The sequence below is a fragment of the Sceloporus occidentalis genome, unplaced genomic scaffold (genome assembly GCF_023333645.1).
Source record: "Sceloporus occidentalis isolate IW3139 unplaced genomic scaffold, rSceOcc1.0.p SCAF_1, whole genome shotgun sequence".
Classification (NCBI taxonomy): Eukaryota; Metazoa; Chordata; class Lepidosauria; order Squamata; family Phrynosomatidae; genus Sceloporus; species Sceloporus occidentalis.
The window spans coordinates 300,438,635-300,456,699 of NW_028316981.1; the positions used below are offsets into that span (position 1 = coordinate 300,438,635).

Genomic DNA, 18,065 nt, shown 5'->3' on the forward strand with positions numbered 1-18,065 from the left:
AAAAAGCCAAAAAAGGCAAGCCAGCACGTCAAGCCCATAATCCACACATCTGAACATGCCACCCTAAAAGGAAAAAAAGCCAAAAAAGGCAAGCCAGCACGTCAAGCCCATAATCCACACATCTGAACATGCCACCCTAAAAGGAAAAAAAGCCAAAAAAGGCAAGCCAGCACGTCAAGCCCATAATCCACACATCTGAACATGCCACCCTAAAAGGAAAAAAAGCCAAAAAAGGCAAGCCAGCACGTCAAGCCCATAATCCACACATCTGAACATGCCACCCTAAAAGGAAAAAAAGCCAAAAAAGGCAAGCCAGCATCCCAAGCCCATAATCCACACATCTGAACATGCCACCCTAAAAGGAAAAAAAGCCAAAAAAGGCAAGCCAGCATCCCAAGCCCATAATCCACACATCTGAACATGCCACCCTAAAAGGAAAAAAAGCCAAAAAAGGCAAGCCAGCACGTCAAGCCCATAATCCACACATCTGAACATGCCACCCTAAAAGGAAAAAAAGCCAAAAAAGGCAAGCCAGCACGTCAAGCCCATAATCCACACATCTGAACATGCCACCCTAAAAGGAAAAAAAGCCAAAAAAGGCAAGCCAGCACGTCAAGCCCATAATCCACACATCTGAACATGCCACCCTAAAAGGAAAAAAAGCCAAAAAAGGCAAGCCAGCACGTCAAGCCCATAATCCACACATCTGAACATGCCACCCTAAAAGGAAAAAAAGCCAAAAAAGGCAAGCCAGCACGTCAAGCCCATAATCCACACATCTGAACATGCCACCCTAAAAGGAAAAAAAGCCAAAAAAGGCAAGCCAGCACCCCAAGCCCATAATCCACACATCTGAACATGCCACCCTAAAAGGAAAAAAAGCCAAAAAAGGCAAGCCAGCACGTCAAGCCCATAATCCACACATCTGAACATGCCACCCTAAAAGGAAAAAAAGCCAAAAAAGGCAAGCCAGCATGTCAAGCCCATAATCCACACATCTGAACATGCCACCCTAAAAGGAAAAAAAGCCAAAAAAGGCAAGCCAGCATGTCAAGCCCATAATCCACACATCTGAACATGCCACCCTAAAAGGAAAAAAAGCCAAAAAAGGCAAGCCAGCACCCCAAGCCCATAATCCACACATCTGAACATGCCACCCTAAAAGGAAAAAAAGCCAAAAAAGGCAAGCCAGCACGTCAAGCCCATAATCCACACATCTGAACATGCCACCCTAAAAGGAAAAAAAGCCAAAAAAGGCAAGCCAGCATGTCAAGCCCATAATCCACACATCTGAACATGCCACCCTAAAAGGAAAAAAAGCCAAAAAAGGCAAGCCAGCATGTCAAGCCCATAATCCACACATCTGAACATGCCACCCTAAAAGGAAAAAAAGCCAAAAAAGGCAAGCCAGCATGTCAAGCCCATAATCCACACATCTGAACATGCCACCCTAAAAGGAAAAAAAGCCAAAAAAGGCAAGCCAGCACGTCAAGCCCATAATCCACACATCTGAACATGCCACCCTAAAAGGAAAAAAAGCCAAAAAAGGCAAGCCAGCACCCCAAGCCCATAATCCACACATCTGAACATGCCACCCTAAAAGGAAAAAAAGCCAAAAAAGGCAAGCCAGCACGTCAAGCCCATAATCCACACATCTGAACATGCCACCCTAAAAGGAAAAAAAGCCAAAAAAGGCAAGCCAGCACGTCAAGCCCATAATCCACACATCTGAACATGCCACCCTAAAAGGAAAAAAAGCCAAAAAAGGCAAGCCAGCATGTCAAGCCCATAATCCACACATCTGAACATGCCACCCTAAAAGGAAAAAAAGCCAAAAAAGGCAAGCCAGCACGTCAAGCCCATAATCCACACATCTGAACATGCCACCCTAAAAGGAAAAAAAGCCAAAAAAGGCAAGCCAGCATGTCAAGCCCATAATCCACACATCTGAACATGCCACCCTAAAAGGAAAAAAAGCCAAAAAAGGCAAGCCAGCACCCCAAGCCCATAATCCACACATCTGAACATGCCACCCTAAAAGGAAAAAAAGCCAAAAAAGGCAAGCCAGCACCCCAAGCCCATAATCCACACATCTGAACATGCCAGTAGCAAAACCCACAATCCACACTTTGAAAACACACACAAAAAAAAAAAACCCAGCACCCCACAGCAAAAGCATGGTCACACTGTCTCACCCCACCCCACCCCACAAGAAGAAGGTAAAAATCCATCAACCTACCTGTAGAGAAATTCCTGATGGCCGGTCTTGATCCGAAGATACACCTGGCAAAGGCAGAAAAAGTCCAAAGGCCAGGCAAAGTCCGAACCTCAAGTGGAACCAAAGAGTCAGAGCTCAGAATATCAACTCTTCCTCACACAGTCCACAGGGCCAGACAAAGGAGCAGATCAATGGAAGCCGGCTTTTGTATCTCAAGGCAAGCCACCCCCCCAATTTCGTTAGCCAATACAGTTGATCAGCTTGATTTCGCAAGCCAATCACTGCTGCTAACGAAATTCAAAATTCGCGCCAAAGCTAACCCCTAACCCAGCCCCCTTAGGTTTCCGTTAGCCCTGGAAATCCCTGGAAAGCCTGTAGCTGCACTTTGCATCATTTGAATTTCGCGCCGAAATGGATTTCGTAACCCGAAAAACATTTCGTAACCCGAAACAGTTTTTTCCAATCCACGTTTTTCGTATCCCGAAAATTTCGTAACCTGGGTATTTCGTATCCCGAGGCACCAGTGTACAATACATAGCACAACAATACAAAAACCCACCCATACCATTTAAAAACAATACAAGGGAGGGCTTGTCTTCTTCAGGCAGGCAGTTGGAGCCAGCCTGCCTCTCTCTCCCCAAGATGGTGGCTGAAGGGAGGGCTTTTCTTGTTCAGGCAGGCAGTTGGAGCTTGCCTGCCTCTCTCCCCCCAAGATGGTGGCTGAAGGGAGGGCTTTACTTCTTTCAGGCAGGCAGTTGGAGCCAGCCTGCCTCTCTCTCCCCAAGATGGTGGCTGAAGACCAGGGCTCGAATCCCCCTCTCAGACATGGAAATCCACAGGGTGACCTTGGGCAAGTCACATTCTCTCAGCCTCAGAAGAAAACAAAGACAAATCCTGTCTGAACAAATCTTGTCAAGAAAACCCCATGATAAGATTTGAAGGCACACGACAACAAATTCCCTTTCACAGAAGGCTTAGCTGGTCCTCTCTCTGCTCTCCATTTTCCAGCAGGCAGAGATTGTTTGTTGTTTTTGTTGAAGCAGGCATTTAACAATTAATCAAATTAGTCGAAAATTACTTGAAGGCACACAACCCATACACAAACCATGGCTAGAAAAATGTCCATGTGCAAAGGAGATTTCTTTGCTATTCTTGATTTGATATTATGCAAGCAAACAACATTCATGTATCAGTATGTTATTAAAGCAAATAAAAAGTATTCATTTGCTGTCTAATAGGTGAAAATCCGTGCACTAGAGGCCCACAGAGGGGAGAGAATAAAAGTTTTTGGCTGGGTCCACAGACTGCGCAGACAAGGTAAGAACCATGTTAAGAAGTCAGTTCTGTTTGGGAGCAAATGTAAACTTCAGGTTACTTGGATATGTTTACTTTTTCAAGAGTGCTTTTTTCCATATTTTTAAAATCAAAAAATCATATGAAAAAGAAATTTTAAAATAAAGAAAATATGGAAGTGCAATGCTGAAAATCAAACTTTATTTTGAGTACAGTAGAAGAACTCTACTGCCCAATCAGGAATGTGTCTATATATTTTTTTTCCTTATATTTTTTCCATACTCTCCACAGTGCCTTTCTTATAATGTGGTCATTGAATTGTTTATTTTGTTCTAATTTCTCCTACCAGAGATACATGTGCCAACCATAAATAACATTAAACCCTTCCAAATTTAGTAATTGTTCATTTTCCAACTGTACCCATTCCTTAAACCAGTCTAAACAGCACACATGGTAATATATCTTTAGGTCTGGCAACGATAATCCACCTCTATCCCTGGTATCAGTTAACGGATTCCACTTAATTCTTGCTTTCCTCCCTGCCCAAATAAATGTTGTTAATTCTTGTTTCCATTTACTGAATACCGAGTCGTTTAAAATAATTGGAAGGTTTTGAAAGACAAATAGCAGTTTTGGCAATATGCTCATTTTTATAAGTGCAATTTTCCCCATTAAAGATAGATGTAATTTTGTCAATTTTTCTAAATTTCTTTTTATCTCTTGCCAAGTTTTTTTTTGTAATTATTGTTAAACAGTTCAGCATTGCTTTTTGTTATATTTATACTCAAATATCTTACTTTCTTTTGTACTTAGATTTCTGTCATTTCCTGTAATTGATCGTGTTCTTTTTTTGGTCATGTTGAATGTTAGGAGAGCTGATTTAGGCCTGTTACAGACTGCCAAAATAAAGCTGCTTCGGGTCTCTTTGGAGGTATGCTGTTTAAATGATGCATACATCCTAAGAATCCAGAAGCTGCACCAAAGCTGCCCTCCAGTGCTTAGGAATGGAGTGTGGCTTTGGCGCGACCTCCGGACTCTTAGGACCCACACATCATTTAGATAGCATACCTCCAAAGAGACCCGAAGCAGCTTTATTTTGGCAGTCTGTAACAGGCCTTAGATTTGTTAATTTTTAAGCCTGCACTTTGTCTGTATTCACTTATGGTTTGTAATATTCTTGGAATCACTTCTTGAGGTTCTTCTATTATTAATACAATGTCATTGGCATATGCTCGTATTTTGTTTTCTGTAAAATGGAGAGCCTTTAAACTGTTGTGGGACATCTCTTTGGTTCCCTTGAAAGTATTTATCCATGGTTGTAAGGAGAGGATTGAGGACATGGGAGTGAACAGGATGTAGGAGACCTTTTAAGGAAAGGCATTAAATGTTTTAAAATGTTAACTTTCTGTTTTCTCATTTTTGTTTTAAAGGGAAAAACCTGATGTTCATCGTGTTACGGGATGGCACAGGCTATCTGCAGTGTGTCTTGTCTGATGAACTGGTAAGCAGCTTATTCCATCCTCTATCAAACCTGCCTCTTCCTGCACTTACATTTCTCTCTCCCTGCTCCTCCTGGTGAGCTCCCTTCTTTACTTTGACTTCTCTTCTACTCTAAAAGAGGCCTCACAAAGAGGAAAGGAGATTCCTTCAATATTCACTCTGACATAGCAGTCCTCCAAATTTAGTCATGGTGCCTATAGGAATCTTCAAATTCAGAAGGTTCTGGTTGGTAGCTTTCATGTCAGTTGGTAGCAAGTCCACTCTGGGTTTGCTCTGAACTTTAAAGGTACTATTCAAGGTGCTGAACATCTTGCGAAGATGGAGTCCAGCTGTTTGGATAATACCTTTAAAGCAGAGGTAGGCAACTGAGAGAGCCAGTGTGGTGTAGCAGTTTGAGTGCTGGACTAGGAATTCAGTAGAGCAGGATTTGAATCCCCACTTGGCCATGGAAATCACTAGTGAACTTGGGCCAGTCATACACTTTCTCAGCCTCAGAGAAAGGCAATGTAGAACATCCTCTAAGTAAATCTGAACAGAATAACCATGATATTTGAAGGTACAGTCCAACCGCCATATCCACAGGATTGGTAACTACAGTTTCACTTACCGGCATCTGGAAAAAAAGGTGTATCTATGCATCGGAAATCCTCCAGCATAACTCTGGTTAACTTCTGTTGTGTTCACCGTTATCCACAGTTTTTGCAATCAATGTTAAGTCTGGAAACATACCCCTGCAGATACAGGGGTACATAACCACAACAAAGAAATGTGCTGTGGGTGGATGCCATCCCCTCTACATTTTCATGGGGCCTCACCCCAACTGGCCATTCCAACATAAAACTGAAATCACATCATGCCACTTTCAGATTCATTTTCAGCCAGTTTTGACTCCTCTGGAAGGGATTAGAAGTTCAGAGGAGCAATCATGCATTTGCAGAATATTTTGCATGAATTTTCACCAGTGGGGTGAGGAAAAAACCCACCTCGCTGTTTTTAGGAGGAATTTGGGCAGGAGGGTTCTGAAGGCCTGGGGAATGTCTTTTGGAGTCACAAAAAGTTTTGGGGACCACATGAAACTCTTGGGGCATGATTTTGTCACTCCACTTTAGACTAAAACCTGCAATGGATGCATCACCCTGTGGACAGGGAGGCCACCAGCTGCCACTAGTTTCCAGGCAGAATGTCACTGAAGACTAGTCACTGGGGGGCTACAATGGAAAATTGTCCATGGCCCTCCTGTCTGCCAGTGGCCACTGTGTGAAACAGATTAATGGACCTCGGAGTGTCCAGCAGGCCTCTCTTTATCTTCTCATCAGCTCTGTGGACCCCAACTCATGAAAGTTTATCTTGACAGACTGACAGTGCCCCACGTTTCCAGCTTCTTCAGAACATCTTCCACTTCCTCCTTGTGAATTACTTGATTACTTGACCCTTATTCCTTATTCCCTTAGAGAATATTATTCATTTTCCATATGTTAGGTCTTTGCTGGTAGAAAGTAAACAGGGAGAGGCCCAATGGAGACTTTTGTGGATAGAAATTCCACATGTTTGTTTATATTTGTTGGTTTGTTTGTATTCTGCCTTTCTCCCAGTGTGGGACCAAAAGCAACTCACAAATACCTCACAAAACTACAAAGCCTAGGATTGCATAGGTTGGAGGTATGGCACTTAAAGTGGTGTCAGAGTGCTGTAACTGTATCCAGGTTGAATTTCCCTTTCAAAATATCAAGTATTCCAAAATCGTCCACACAGGTGGCTGAGACAGTGACACCTTTGTTTTCTGGTATTTCAGTGTACACAAACTTTGTTTCATGCACTAAAATTATTAAATTGTCTATAAAATTACTTTCAGGCTATTACCTTCAGGCTGCAGGTATAAGGCACATACGAAACAGAAATTAATTTCCATGTTTGGACTTGGGCCTCATCTCCCAAGATATCTCATTTATGTATATGCAAATATTCCAAAATGTGAAAAACTCCAAAATACTTCTGATCCCAAGCATTTCTGATAAGGGAGACTTAACCTGTATTTTGAAAGTGTCCCAGGAGACGAACATTGGGAATGGCTTTTGTACAGCATCCTCAGCTTGTCAGAAGCTGGGAATAGGAGAAAGGTGTGGAACTAACCCTTAGATTTCTTTAGATAGAAATAATAATGTTCCTTTGCTTTTGAATCAGGGATAAAATCTCAAACCCCTAAGTTGAATTTTCTCTCTCTCCCTAGTGTCAGTGTTACAATGGAGTGATCCTCTCAACGGAAAGCACTGTTGCCGTCTATGGAACGCTCAACCTGGTCCCAGAAGGTAAACAGGTGAGTGCATTTTTCCATTATCGGGTTTGCTTATTCTTGCTTACAGGTAGTGATAGCCTGCCAGTCACAGCTCACACCATGTTTTCAGTCTGCCTGTTTTTAAAATCTCATTTGTTTGGAAATTATGGTGCAGTACAGACCGCTGAAAAACAGCAGCCTGCCGGCGCCTGTTTTTCCTCCAGAGGGAATCCATAGCTGCCAAACCGTGCGGCTTCCCTCCGGCAGAAAAAGAACCCGCAAAAAACGGGTTCTTTTAAAGCCACAGGGGCGGCATAGCAAGTGTGCCACTGGCATGCCCATTACGTAAGCGTCATGCTGCAATGTGTGGACGCCATGTGGCGCTTACGTAACAATTATGGCACCGTGTACACATTACATTCTAGGGTTAGGGACCATGCGATTGCTGCGCAGTCCCTAACCCTAGAATTGGCCCTGATACACCGCTTATTGGCGGTATGTACCGGGCCTATATTCCCAAAAGAAGCCACAACTTTGGCCCTTGTACAAACATATGCAGAGAAAGGTAGCACACCGCTCTCCAATCCTTTCCTACAGGATTTCTTCAAGTGGGAGAAGTGATTTTTCTCTTTTCTGGTGTGATCTAGTGCAGTCTGGCAGACACTCTGCCAGGGCTTGGAAAAGTTATTTTTCTGGACTGCAGTGTTTTTTGTTTGCTTCCCTACTGGAATCTGGATCCCATGGCCAACCAGCATATTAAGTCCTTAGTTGTCTGTTTTGGGGTTATCCCCCCCTTTTCTCCATCAATAATATTTGTACTATTGCAAACTTCTTGGCTCCCTCAAGCTTGGTGACACATATTTCTTTTGCATGAAAATTGCTATTTTGGTCACCTAATTAATTCATCATTCATCTGATTTCTGATCTGCCTTTCTCTTGTGAGTGAGGCTCAAAGCTAATAAAAATAAAATACTGCAAAGTCTTGAAATGTTTAATAAAAGTGTAAAGAAAGTAAAACACATCAGTGAAAAAAATACAGTAGTTAAAAGCTTTTCTATGGCAAAGGTTTGCCATAGGCACTCATCATGTAAAATGTCTTCAGAAAGAATACCAAGAGTATTCCCAGCAATGGAGCATTGAATTAAGACTTTGTAATATTTTCTCTCTGTAGTTTTAACATAGTCTTAAATACTTTAGTCTTAAATACTCTTTAGTCTTTAGTCTTAAACTTTAGTCTTAAATATTCTGAAGATATCTTTATTCCTTCACTATTAAATTACTTTCTGTGTAAGTACAGACTGAGTCTCCCTTATCCAGAATTCTGAAATCTACAACACTCCAAAATCCAAAACTTTTTCCACGGGTGGCTGACACCTTTGCTCTTTGATGGTTCAATGTACACAAACTTCATTTAATGCACAAAATAATTAAAAAATATTATGTATAAAATTAACATCAGGCTATGTGTATGAGGTATATGTGGAACATAAATAAAATTTGTGTTTAGACTTGGATCCCATCTTCAGGATACCTTCTCAAGTATCTGTGAATATTCCAAAATAAAAAAAATTCCAAAATCTCAAACGCTTCTGGTCCCAAGCATTTTGGATAAGGGATACTCAACCTGTAATGATTTTTAAGTTGCTGTATTTTAAAATGTAAACCACTAGAGGGCAATCGTGGAATATGTAGTAAGGGAATGTTATCAGCCTGGGAAAAACTCTCACCTCTTCAGTATGATTAATACCATCTCAACTAATGTTAGTTCAGATGAGAGAAAAAGTATTTTTAGTGGGGTTCATTCTAAAGTCTTTGTTTTCTGGATTAATGCTTATCTGAATAAAAATACATGTCATGTTGATTAATTAGAGATAGTCACCTGTAAAATCTGAAAGCAGTGTGCTAGCTTTTGAGTTTCACAGAACTTTTGTTTTACAGTCTTCTGTAGCTTTAAGCTCTTGGCAAGCTGATCAGATTAGTTTCTGCCAAATACATAAGATGCCACTTGCTCCAAAGTGTACCATCTCTATAGATGCTATTATTATTATTATTATTATTATTATTATTATTATTATTATTATTATTATTATTATAGCTGCCTCTCAATGTACGTTTGGATACCTGAGATACATTTCAGTAAAATATTCCCTACTATTAGTTGAGGTTCCTTTTTCTCACTCGTACACCTCTTGCTTTTTGTTGTGGGAAGAAAGAGCAGTCTGTCTTCTCCTTCAACACTCAGTTACAGTCCACCATTATTTATTTACTAAAATATGTATATCCCATCCTTTAAATTATATTTGTTTTATAGAAGGGAAGGGAAACCATTTTGTTACACCATTGTATTTAATAGAACTTGAGCATCTATGAATTGATTTTGGTATCTACCGGGGCTTCGAGACCAAACACCAGTGGATACCAAAGGCCCACTGTACAGGTATTCTAGAAGCCAGAAAAATCCAAAACACCTATGGTTCTAAGCATTTTGGATAAGGGAGACTCAGCCTAGAACAGATTACTAAAAAAACAGTGTGTTACATTAAAAGCAAGAGTAAGATAAAAAGAAAATCTGTATGAAAAGAACTGATTTTGTTCAAAGTGAAACATTTAGCTCACAACATAAGTTCTGTGCCTTCCTTCCTTCCTTCCCCCCCTCCTCTCTCTCTCTCTCTCTCTCTCTTTCTCTCTCTCTTTCAAATCTTAGCAACTTTCCTGCATCTCTTGAGTGGAGACTTACTGAATCTTTAGACCAAAGGGAGTTCCACAACCTGGGTGCTACAACAGAAAAGACTCTGCAGTGTTTATAGATGAGGTTGTCTTTAGTCACATTTCCCCCTCTTCAAACTTTCCTGACAGCTGATCTATTTTCCTGAGAGAACGTGCCTTGTTAATCGTGAGCTTTAGTTGGTGTTTCAAAGGGTGCCACTTTTGTGCTATCCTCTTTTTAAAAAACACAAATATGATTCAAATCCCAACAGGCTCCAGGAGGCCATGAGCTGAACTGTGACTACTGGGAACTCATTGGGCTGGCTCCGGCAGGTGGAGCTGATAACCTGGTCAATGAAGAGTCGGACGTTGATGTGCAGCTGAACAACCGACACATGATGATTCGTGGGGAGACCCTGAGCAGGATCTTAAAGGTGCGCTCCACAGTCGTCCAGTGCTTCAGGGATCACTTCTTTGACCGAGGCTACTATGAGGTAAGTGTGTCTGCTGCTCTGTTTACCTTCACTGGTGTGCCTGTACTACCTAATATTTTACCTGTTTTAACTCGGCAGAACCAGTTTGCGGGAAGGAAATGATCTCAAATTGCTTGGCAGATGGAGATGTGTATATCCAAGGCTCGAGCAAGAGCTGGAGAAAGGAGCCATGAGATCCTGGGTGGTGGGTAGCTTGGCTATAAACCCATTTCCAGGAAGGGGAAAGTGAGGCTGAATTTTAATTCTTGCTGAAGGAAACTTTTTTGATGCAGCAGATAAGACATCGGTAACATCCCCTACACACACACACACTCCAGAAGTTTGTTTTACAAACTGAATGCAAAAGACAATCCTTATTTAAATAGTTCAGCATTTCCCAAGAGCCAGAAACTGGTGCTAAAGTACTATAATACAATATAGAGTCAATATGGTGTAGTGGTTTAAGTTTTGTACTAGAACTCTTGAGAGATCCGGGTTTAGATTCCCACTTGGCCACAGAAACCCACTGAATGGCTTTGGGCTAATCACATTCTCTCAGCCTCAGAATACCCCCCCCAAAAAAAAAATCATAAATTCACCTTACGATTGCTATAAATCACATGTAATTTGAAGGCACACAAGATTTTAGTTATATATTCCTCCTTTAACAAGGGGTTGAAATAGATGACCCTTGTGGCCCCTTCTACCTCTAAGATCCTATGGTCTTATCCCCACTGCAGAAATAATGCAGTTTGATGCCGCTTTAACTGCCATGGCTCAATGCTGTGTTATTCTGGGAGCTGAACATCAAGTTCAGCTTGTATTGTGAGATATTTAGCCATTTCTGTCAGAGAGGTCTGGTGCTACAACAAACTACAATTCCTAGAATTCCATGGCCTTGAGCCATGGGAGTTAAAGTAGTATCAAACTGGATTATTTCTGCACTGTGGATGCAGCCCATGATTCTAAGAACAAGAACACAGTATAATATAGTATAGTGTCATATAATATAATGTAATGTAATAATGGACCATCCACCCACCCTGGCTGTACTCAGTCTGATTTTGGGGGCTAACCAAGATGAAGCTTGATCATTATTTGCTGGATAATACTAGCATTCTCCAGGTAGGGCAGAATCCTACCTCAAGCCTTGGAGAGCTGCTGCCATGCAGAGTAAATAATACTGAGCCAGATGGACCAGGGCAGTTTCCTGTGTCCTAGAATATTCATATAATGTGTCTGTCTTTTTTGTTCTAGATCACTCCACCAACACTGGTTCAAACACAGGTGGAAGGGGGCTCTACTCTGTTCAAAATGGATTACTTTGGCGAAGAAGCATATTTGACGCAGTCATCCCAGCTGTATCTGGAGACCTGCATCCCAGCATTGGGAGACACTTTTTGCATTGCTCAGTCATATAGAGCTGAACAGTCTCGGACGCGCAGGCATTTAGCTGAGTAAGAGAGCATTTGCAGGACAAAATCTATAATGCAGTGTTCCAAACTAAGTGCACTGAAAGCCTGTAGGTATTTAGAAATAACTTGATGTGGAATCTAGGTTAAAAAAAGGAATAATGAAAAAGAATGATTTTGATGCAATATAGAACATGTTTGTAGAAAAGGTGTTAATAAAAGAGGATGGTGGTTTACCTCCAGAAGAAGAATTACCATTTGGAAGGCAGAATAATAGGATAATATGCTCTGGGGATGGGGTGCCCTTAGTTATAGTGATAAGTTAAATAGTGGCAAATTAATAGTGTTAAGTTTCAGTAGAATCATGACTAGTATATTTTGAAAAAGAATAGAAATAAGAATGGAGATGTTAATATTTTTAAAATATTGGTTTAATTAATAATAAATGGTTTAATGGGAATATGGTTTAGATGATATAATTTAAAAATGTAAAACAAAGAAAAGAAATGACTTGATGTTCAGCTCTTTGTTGCTGATGTACCATATGATACCTCTCCTGTGCATCTCCAAACAGGGGTATCACTAGGGGGTGCAGGCTGCTCCAGGTGACATTCTAGGTGGCAACACCACAGTTCTCCAAACATCTACCTTTTGTCAGAAATGGGCTGTGGCTTTTGCCTGCCTCCCTTTAAAACACTGGAGATCAATGGAAGAGATGGCATGAGTGAGGCAAGGCTCAGTGGGAGGAGAAAGCAGAGACCTCAGGGTTTTTTAAATTAAAATTTTAAAAAATTCCTTTTAAAACTTTTTTTAAAAACATCACATTACCTAATTTTCACTTTAACCACATGAAACTATGTACATGTAAATATATTTAGGCTGTACATGTGATACTGTAATTAAAAGGTATAATGGTAATTTTGTTAGTTGTTTATGTCACACCTATTGCCAATACATTTATTGATATACAAGAGTTACAGTTCGTTAGTACAAAAAGCATTACCAATGATTCTATATGGTGTGATATGAGAGGAGGTTAAGGGAGGGTGACACCATGAGTTACCGCACTGGGTGATGCCAACCCCAGTGACACCCCTGTCTCCTAGCTCATTTTAAAGTTCTGGTAGTGACCTTTAAAGCCCTGAACAGCTTGGGACACAGTTGTTTGAAGGATTGTCTTTATCCTCATGGACATGCCTGGCTCACATGCCTGCTGGGCCAACTTCCCCAGTATGCTTGTCTCCAAAGCAACAGGCCATCTGTCTTTTTTTTTTTAAGAGTATATTCTTCTATTTGCCTTTCTCGGCTTCATTTTAGCTCTTCTCTGCTCCTTTCCTGAAGCCCTTTTCTCCACCAAATCATCCTTCAGCCCCTTTAATCTTTTTGATCCTTTCCTTCAGGCTGCCCCACCACACTATGCCTGTCCTCAAGGCATATGTAAAGATTAAACCTATCCTTGAAAAATTTTACAATGTTCCTTTTCCTGAGAAAAATTGAATCAAAGATATTATTTTGAAGTATTGATTTTCTCTTTCTCTCTCTTGAATATTCATGGGCATTCCATGCCATCACAGAAGTGCCACCAATCATAGGCGGCATATGCTTTAAAAATAACGAATGGGGGCAAGAAATTATAACCAATCTAAAAAAATTCTGACCAAACAAGGATGCTCCTGAGAGTGTATGCTTCTATAGTTATTCTTTCTTTCCTATCACAGCCTCCTTGTCTCACCATTCACTGCCTTCAAAGTTATCACGGTGCCACAAAAGACTAATTTCAGTGTGTAGGGCACACAGTTCAACATAAAATATTGTGGATGAGCAGCTTAAACAGATTCATTTGCAGAAATGAATTAAGCAAAAAAAATGTACTTAGTTTAGCTCTTGCAATTCATGGGGCAGAAAGGCTTTTACTGTTCTGAGTTGTAAATGTGTCCTTTTTATTGTCTTTTAAGCTGTTTTAACTTTGTGCTTTTAACTGCAGTATTTTCAGCTTTTATATAATAAGGTTTCAGTTGTACTTTGCTTTAATTTGTTATCAGCTGCTTTAGAGCCTGTGATGGGGAGAACAGGTGAATAGAGACCTAGTAAGTAAGGTTCTCTCTCTAGGTAGAGAACCTGCCTCAGGGTTATATGGTTCTCAGACAGGTTCTCCACCTATTTTATACTCAAAACATCTACTTTTATTGACTTTCATTTGTAACCTGCCTTTCTCCTCAATCTGGGACTCAAGAGAGGTGTTTTTTTAAATGTATAAATGAAAACAAAAAAGTTATACAAGTTGAGTCTTCCTTATCCGAAATGCTAGGAAGCAGAAGTGTTTTGGATTTCAGATTTTGGGGGGATTTTGGAATACCTATATTTTCATATACATAATAATGAGATATCTTGGAGATGAGACCCAAATCTAAATGCAAATTTCATTTATGTTTCATTTACATCTTCTACACATATCCTTAATGTACTGTAATTTTATACAATGTTTTTAACAATTTTCTGCATGGAACCAAGTTTGAGTACATTGAACCATCTAGAAAGCAAAGGTGCCACTGTCGCAGACACCCATGAAAAAAGTTTTGCTTTTGGGAACATTTCAGATTTCAGAATTCTGAAATACAGAATCTATAATACTAAACCACAATACTGAAAAGCAGTTGAATTAAAAACAAAAGCACATCAGTTTGAAAATATAAAGCACCCATTCATGAAATCCCTCTTTGGTAATTTACCAAAAACACACCTGAATAAAAATGTCTTTGCTTGCCTCTTTCTCATACAGGTACACACACATTGAAGCCGAATGTCCTTTCATGAGCTTTGAAGACTTGCTGAACCGTTTGGAGGATCTAGTTTGCGATGTTGTGGACAGAGTCTTGAAATCACCTGTATCTGAGTTATTGTATGCCCTCAATCCAGTAAGTGGCCATGACAAACAAAAGATGTTTTGCTTGTTGACTTCAGCCCGTTTTCTTTCTGAATTTTGGCCATGTTATGCATAGCAGTTCTGCTATATTGGCCATATAACTCCCATTGCAAAGGATTCTGGGAAATACTCTCAAATGCCATACTTGGTTTTGTCCTACCATCTATTATTTCTTTTACTACAACACCACCTCTGTGAAAGTGTTGTAGGCAGATCCCTGATCCAGGGGACTTACAGTCTAGATCAGTGGTCTTCCAGATGTTTTGGACTTCAGCTTCCATAATTCCTGACTGTTGGCCAAGTTGGCTGGGGCTTCTGGGATCTGAAGTCCACACCAAATGGAGGACCAGTCTTTGAGAACCACTGGTCTAGATAATAACATAAAGGGAGAGGAGGAATGGAAACTACAGTATACATAAATAAAAATGATAATATTTTAAAAACAACAGATTTTGTGTACTTTGATTTGTATGTTGTCATAACATATTGCCAGAACTTTGAAATGTCATTTCTTTGGACTACAGCTCTCAGAATCTCCCAGCCAGCACAGATGGTGAAGGATTCTGGGGACTGTAGTCCAAGGGAGTAATGTGTCTAAACTCTGCCTGTTACAATTAGGGACAAGAAAATTCAGATAAATCAACAAATCAAAAGTTTTGCTTTTGGAACTCAAGGGTGCCTTTCTTCTGTTGTGCAGAACTTTGAACTCCCAAAACGTCCCTTCAGGCGCATGAACTACACAGATGCCATTGTGTGGCTGAAGGAACATGATGTGAAGAAGGAAGATGGAAACTACTATGAATTTGGAGATGTAAGCTTTGTTATTATTTGTAAATCTGTCCCTGTTTTTTTAAATGTAGCAGTTTCAGATTTCCATATTACATTGACCTGAATAAACTAGAAAGTTGGGCCACAGCTAACAAAATGAACATCAACAGGGAGAAATGTAAGGTACTGCACTTATGGAGGAAAAACAAAATGCCCAGATATAGGATGAGGGACACCTGGCTGAACGAGACTACATGTGAAAGGGATCTAGGAGTCCAAGTAGACCACAAGTTGAACATGAATCAACAGTGCGACGCAGCAGCTAACAAGGCCAATACAATTTTAGGCTGTATCAGTAAAAGTATAGTATCTAGATCACGGGAAGTAATAGTGCCACTCTATTCTGCTCTGGTCAGGCCCCACCTGGAATATTGCATCCAGTTCTGGGCACCACAATTTAAAAAAGATGTTGAAAAACTGGAGCATGTCCAAAGGAGGGCAACTAAAATGGTTAAAGGTCTGGAAACCATGTTCTATGAGGAACGACTTAAGGAGCTGGGGATGTTTAACCTGGAGAAGAGAAGGTTAAGAGGTGATATGATAGCCCTGTTTAAATACTTGAAGGGACGTCATACTGAGGAGGGAGCCAACTTGTTTTCAGCTGCACCAGAGACAAGGACCCGGAGCAATAGATGCAAGCTACAGGAAAAGAGATTCCACCTCAACATTAGGAGGAACTTCCTGACAGTAAGGGCTGTTCGACAGTGGAACAAACTCCCTCGGAGTGTAGTGGAGTCTCCTTCCTTGGAGGTCTTTAAGCAGAGGCTGGATGGCCATCTGTCGGGGATGCTTTGATTGAGAGTTCCTGCATGGCAGGGCAGGATGGCCCTTGCGGTCTCTTGCAACTCTATGATTCTATTATTCTTTAAGAATAGTGCCTTTGAAACCTGTTTGGAAACATCTGCAGGTTCAAAATGGTCTTGACTGGAGTCAGTTAGAAGGAAGATGTGATACCTAAGTAATAGCTAGATCTGTTTCCAGGCATGATTCAGAATGCTGGTAATCCCTTCCAAGGTACTAGATTGGTTCAGTATCCACTTGCCTGGATGTTGACATTTTCCAGGGAGAGTTATCTCTCTGCCTTGATAACATCTATTAAGCATGTCAAGAGTTGGAGACAGAGCCTTCTTAGTGGCTGCCCCCAAACTTTGGAGCTCCCTACTCTTGTGTATGGGCAATAGTGTTTTGACTACCCAAGATTCCCCACTAAGAGAATGAGTTTGCTGTGAGTATCATAGTACTGTGATTCCTCCTTAGCTTGCAGACAATACCTTGATCCAATGGATACATGAGAATTATAGTTTCATGGGTTACTGAACTACATTTTACTGTAAATCAAATAACGAGACATTTGAACACTAAGCATCACCCCGGCTATATAAATAAGCAGCAATAAACGGTGGTGGATTCTGTGACAATAGAGTGGTGAGTTGTCTGTAGTGCTGGATTTATTCTAGGGGATAGGGTTTGGTACTTTGGCAAGCTCCCTTAATGTTTGGACTAAAAGCCAGAGAGGATTCACTCCCTTGAGACTTGGAAGCTGCAGCTGATAATGAGTACATCGAAATTAGCTTAGTTAAAGTGGACGCAGACAACACACATGCCCCATTGCTAAAGGGGTGAGGTTTGCGAAGGAAGGGGGCTTAGTGAGTGAGGATATAGCACTGCTATTCTAAGCAGAAGGAGGTGGGAGTGGATGAACTAATAAGTCTTGTTCTTAACCGCAGGATATTCCGGAGGCTCCCGAGAGACAGATGACGGATGCCATTAATGAGCCAATCTTGCTGTGTCGATTTCCTGCTGAGATAAAGTCCTTCTACATGCAGCGCTGCCCTGAGGATTCCCGCCTTACTGAATCTGTCAGTTTATGTTCCCTGCACGTATTGCATGCAAGATGGGGCAGGGGAGCTGTTAGACTTTTTAATGGGGTTCTTCCCTCCCTCCCCACATTCAAATGACTCCGCAGATTTGTTAACTGAGGAACAGACATGAGGGTTGTCAGGAGGTTAGCGAGGTCTTGAAAGCAATTAACCAGTAAGATTTTATAGAAAGTCACAACACTTCTCTCAAAGCAAGCTGTGCTTTAAGTGTTTAAGATGGTTTTGTGGATAGATCAGGAAGTCTTAAAAGATTGCGAAATCTTCTTCAATGGTTGTATCACACACATGAATGGAAATTACTTGATTTCTGACACTTGTTGATGAGGCCTGAATCACATTTATCTGCAGAAGATGCTCTGGACTGTTACTTTGGAGTGTATGTAGTGCTACTGTTTTGAATGCTCCCTGCATGGTGCAAGCTGGCATATCAGGGAAAGAACTGTCTTAAATTTATTTCTGATACCCTCATTTTATACAGTTTGAGTGCATTAGTGCAGGGAAGCATTCAAAAATGAATATGTCCTTACATGCCCTCCAACTCTAATGTGGGGCACTTCTGA

General features: G+C 40.9%; 1 protein-coding gene across 1 annotated transcript in view; it reads left to right on the forward strand.

Annotated features, from left to right (window-relative positions):
* Positions 1-18,065, forward strand: part of LOC149324156 (asparagine--tRNA ligase, cytoplasmic) — a 43,140-nt gene that overhangs the window by 14,872 nt on the left and 10,203 nt on the right. The window contains exons 6-13 of the mRNA XM_089497202.1: positions 3,457-3,535; positions 4,942-5,012; positions 7,239-7,325; positions 10,262-10,483; positions 11,720-11,919; positions 14,654-14,789; positions 15,495-15,608; positions 17,353-17,484. Of these exons, the coding sequence (XP_089353328.1) occupies positions 3,457-3,535; positions 4,942-5,012; positions 7,239-7,325; positions 10,262-10,483; positions 11,720-11,919; positions 14,654-14,789; positions 15,495-15,608; positions 17,353-17,484 (1,041 nt within the window). The remainder of the gene's footprint in view (positions 1-3,456; positions 3,536-4,941; positions 5,013-7,238; positions 7,326-10,261; positions 10,484-11,719; positions 11,920-14,653; positions 14,790-15,494; positions 15,609-17,352; positions 17,485-18,065) is intronic.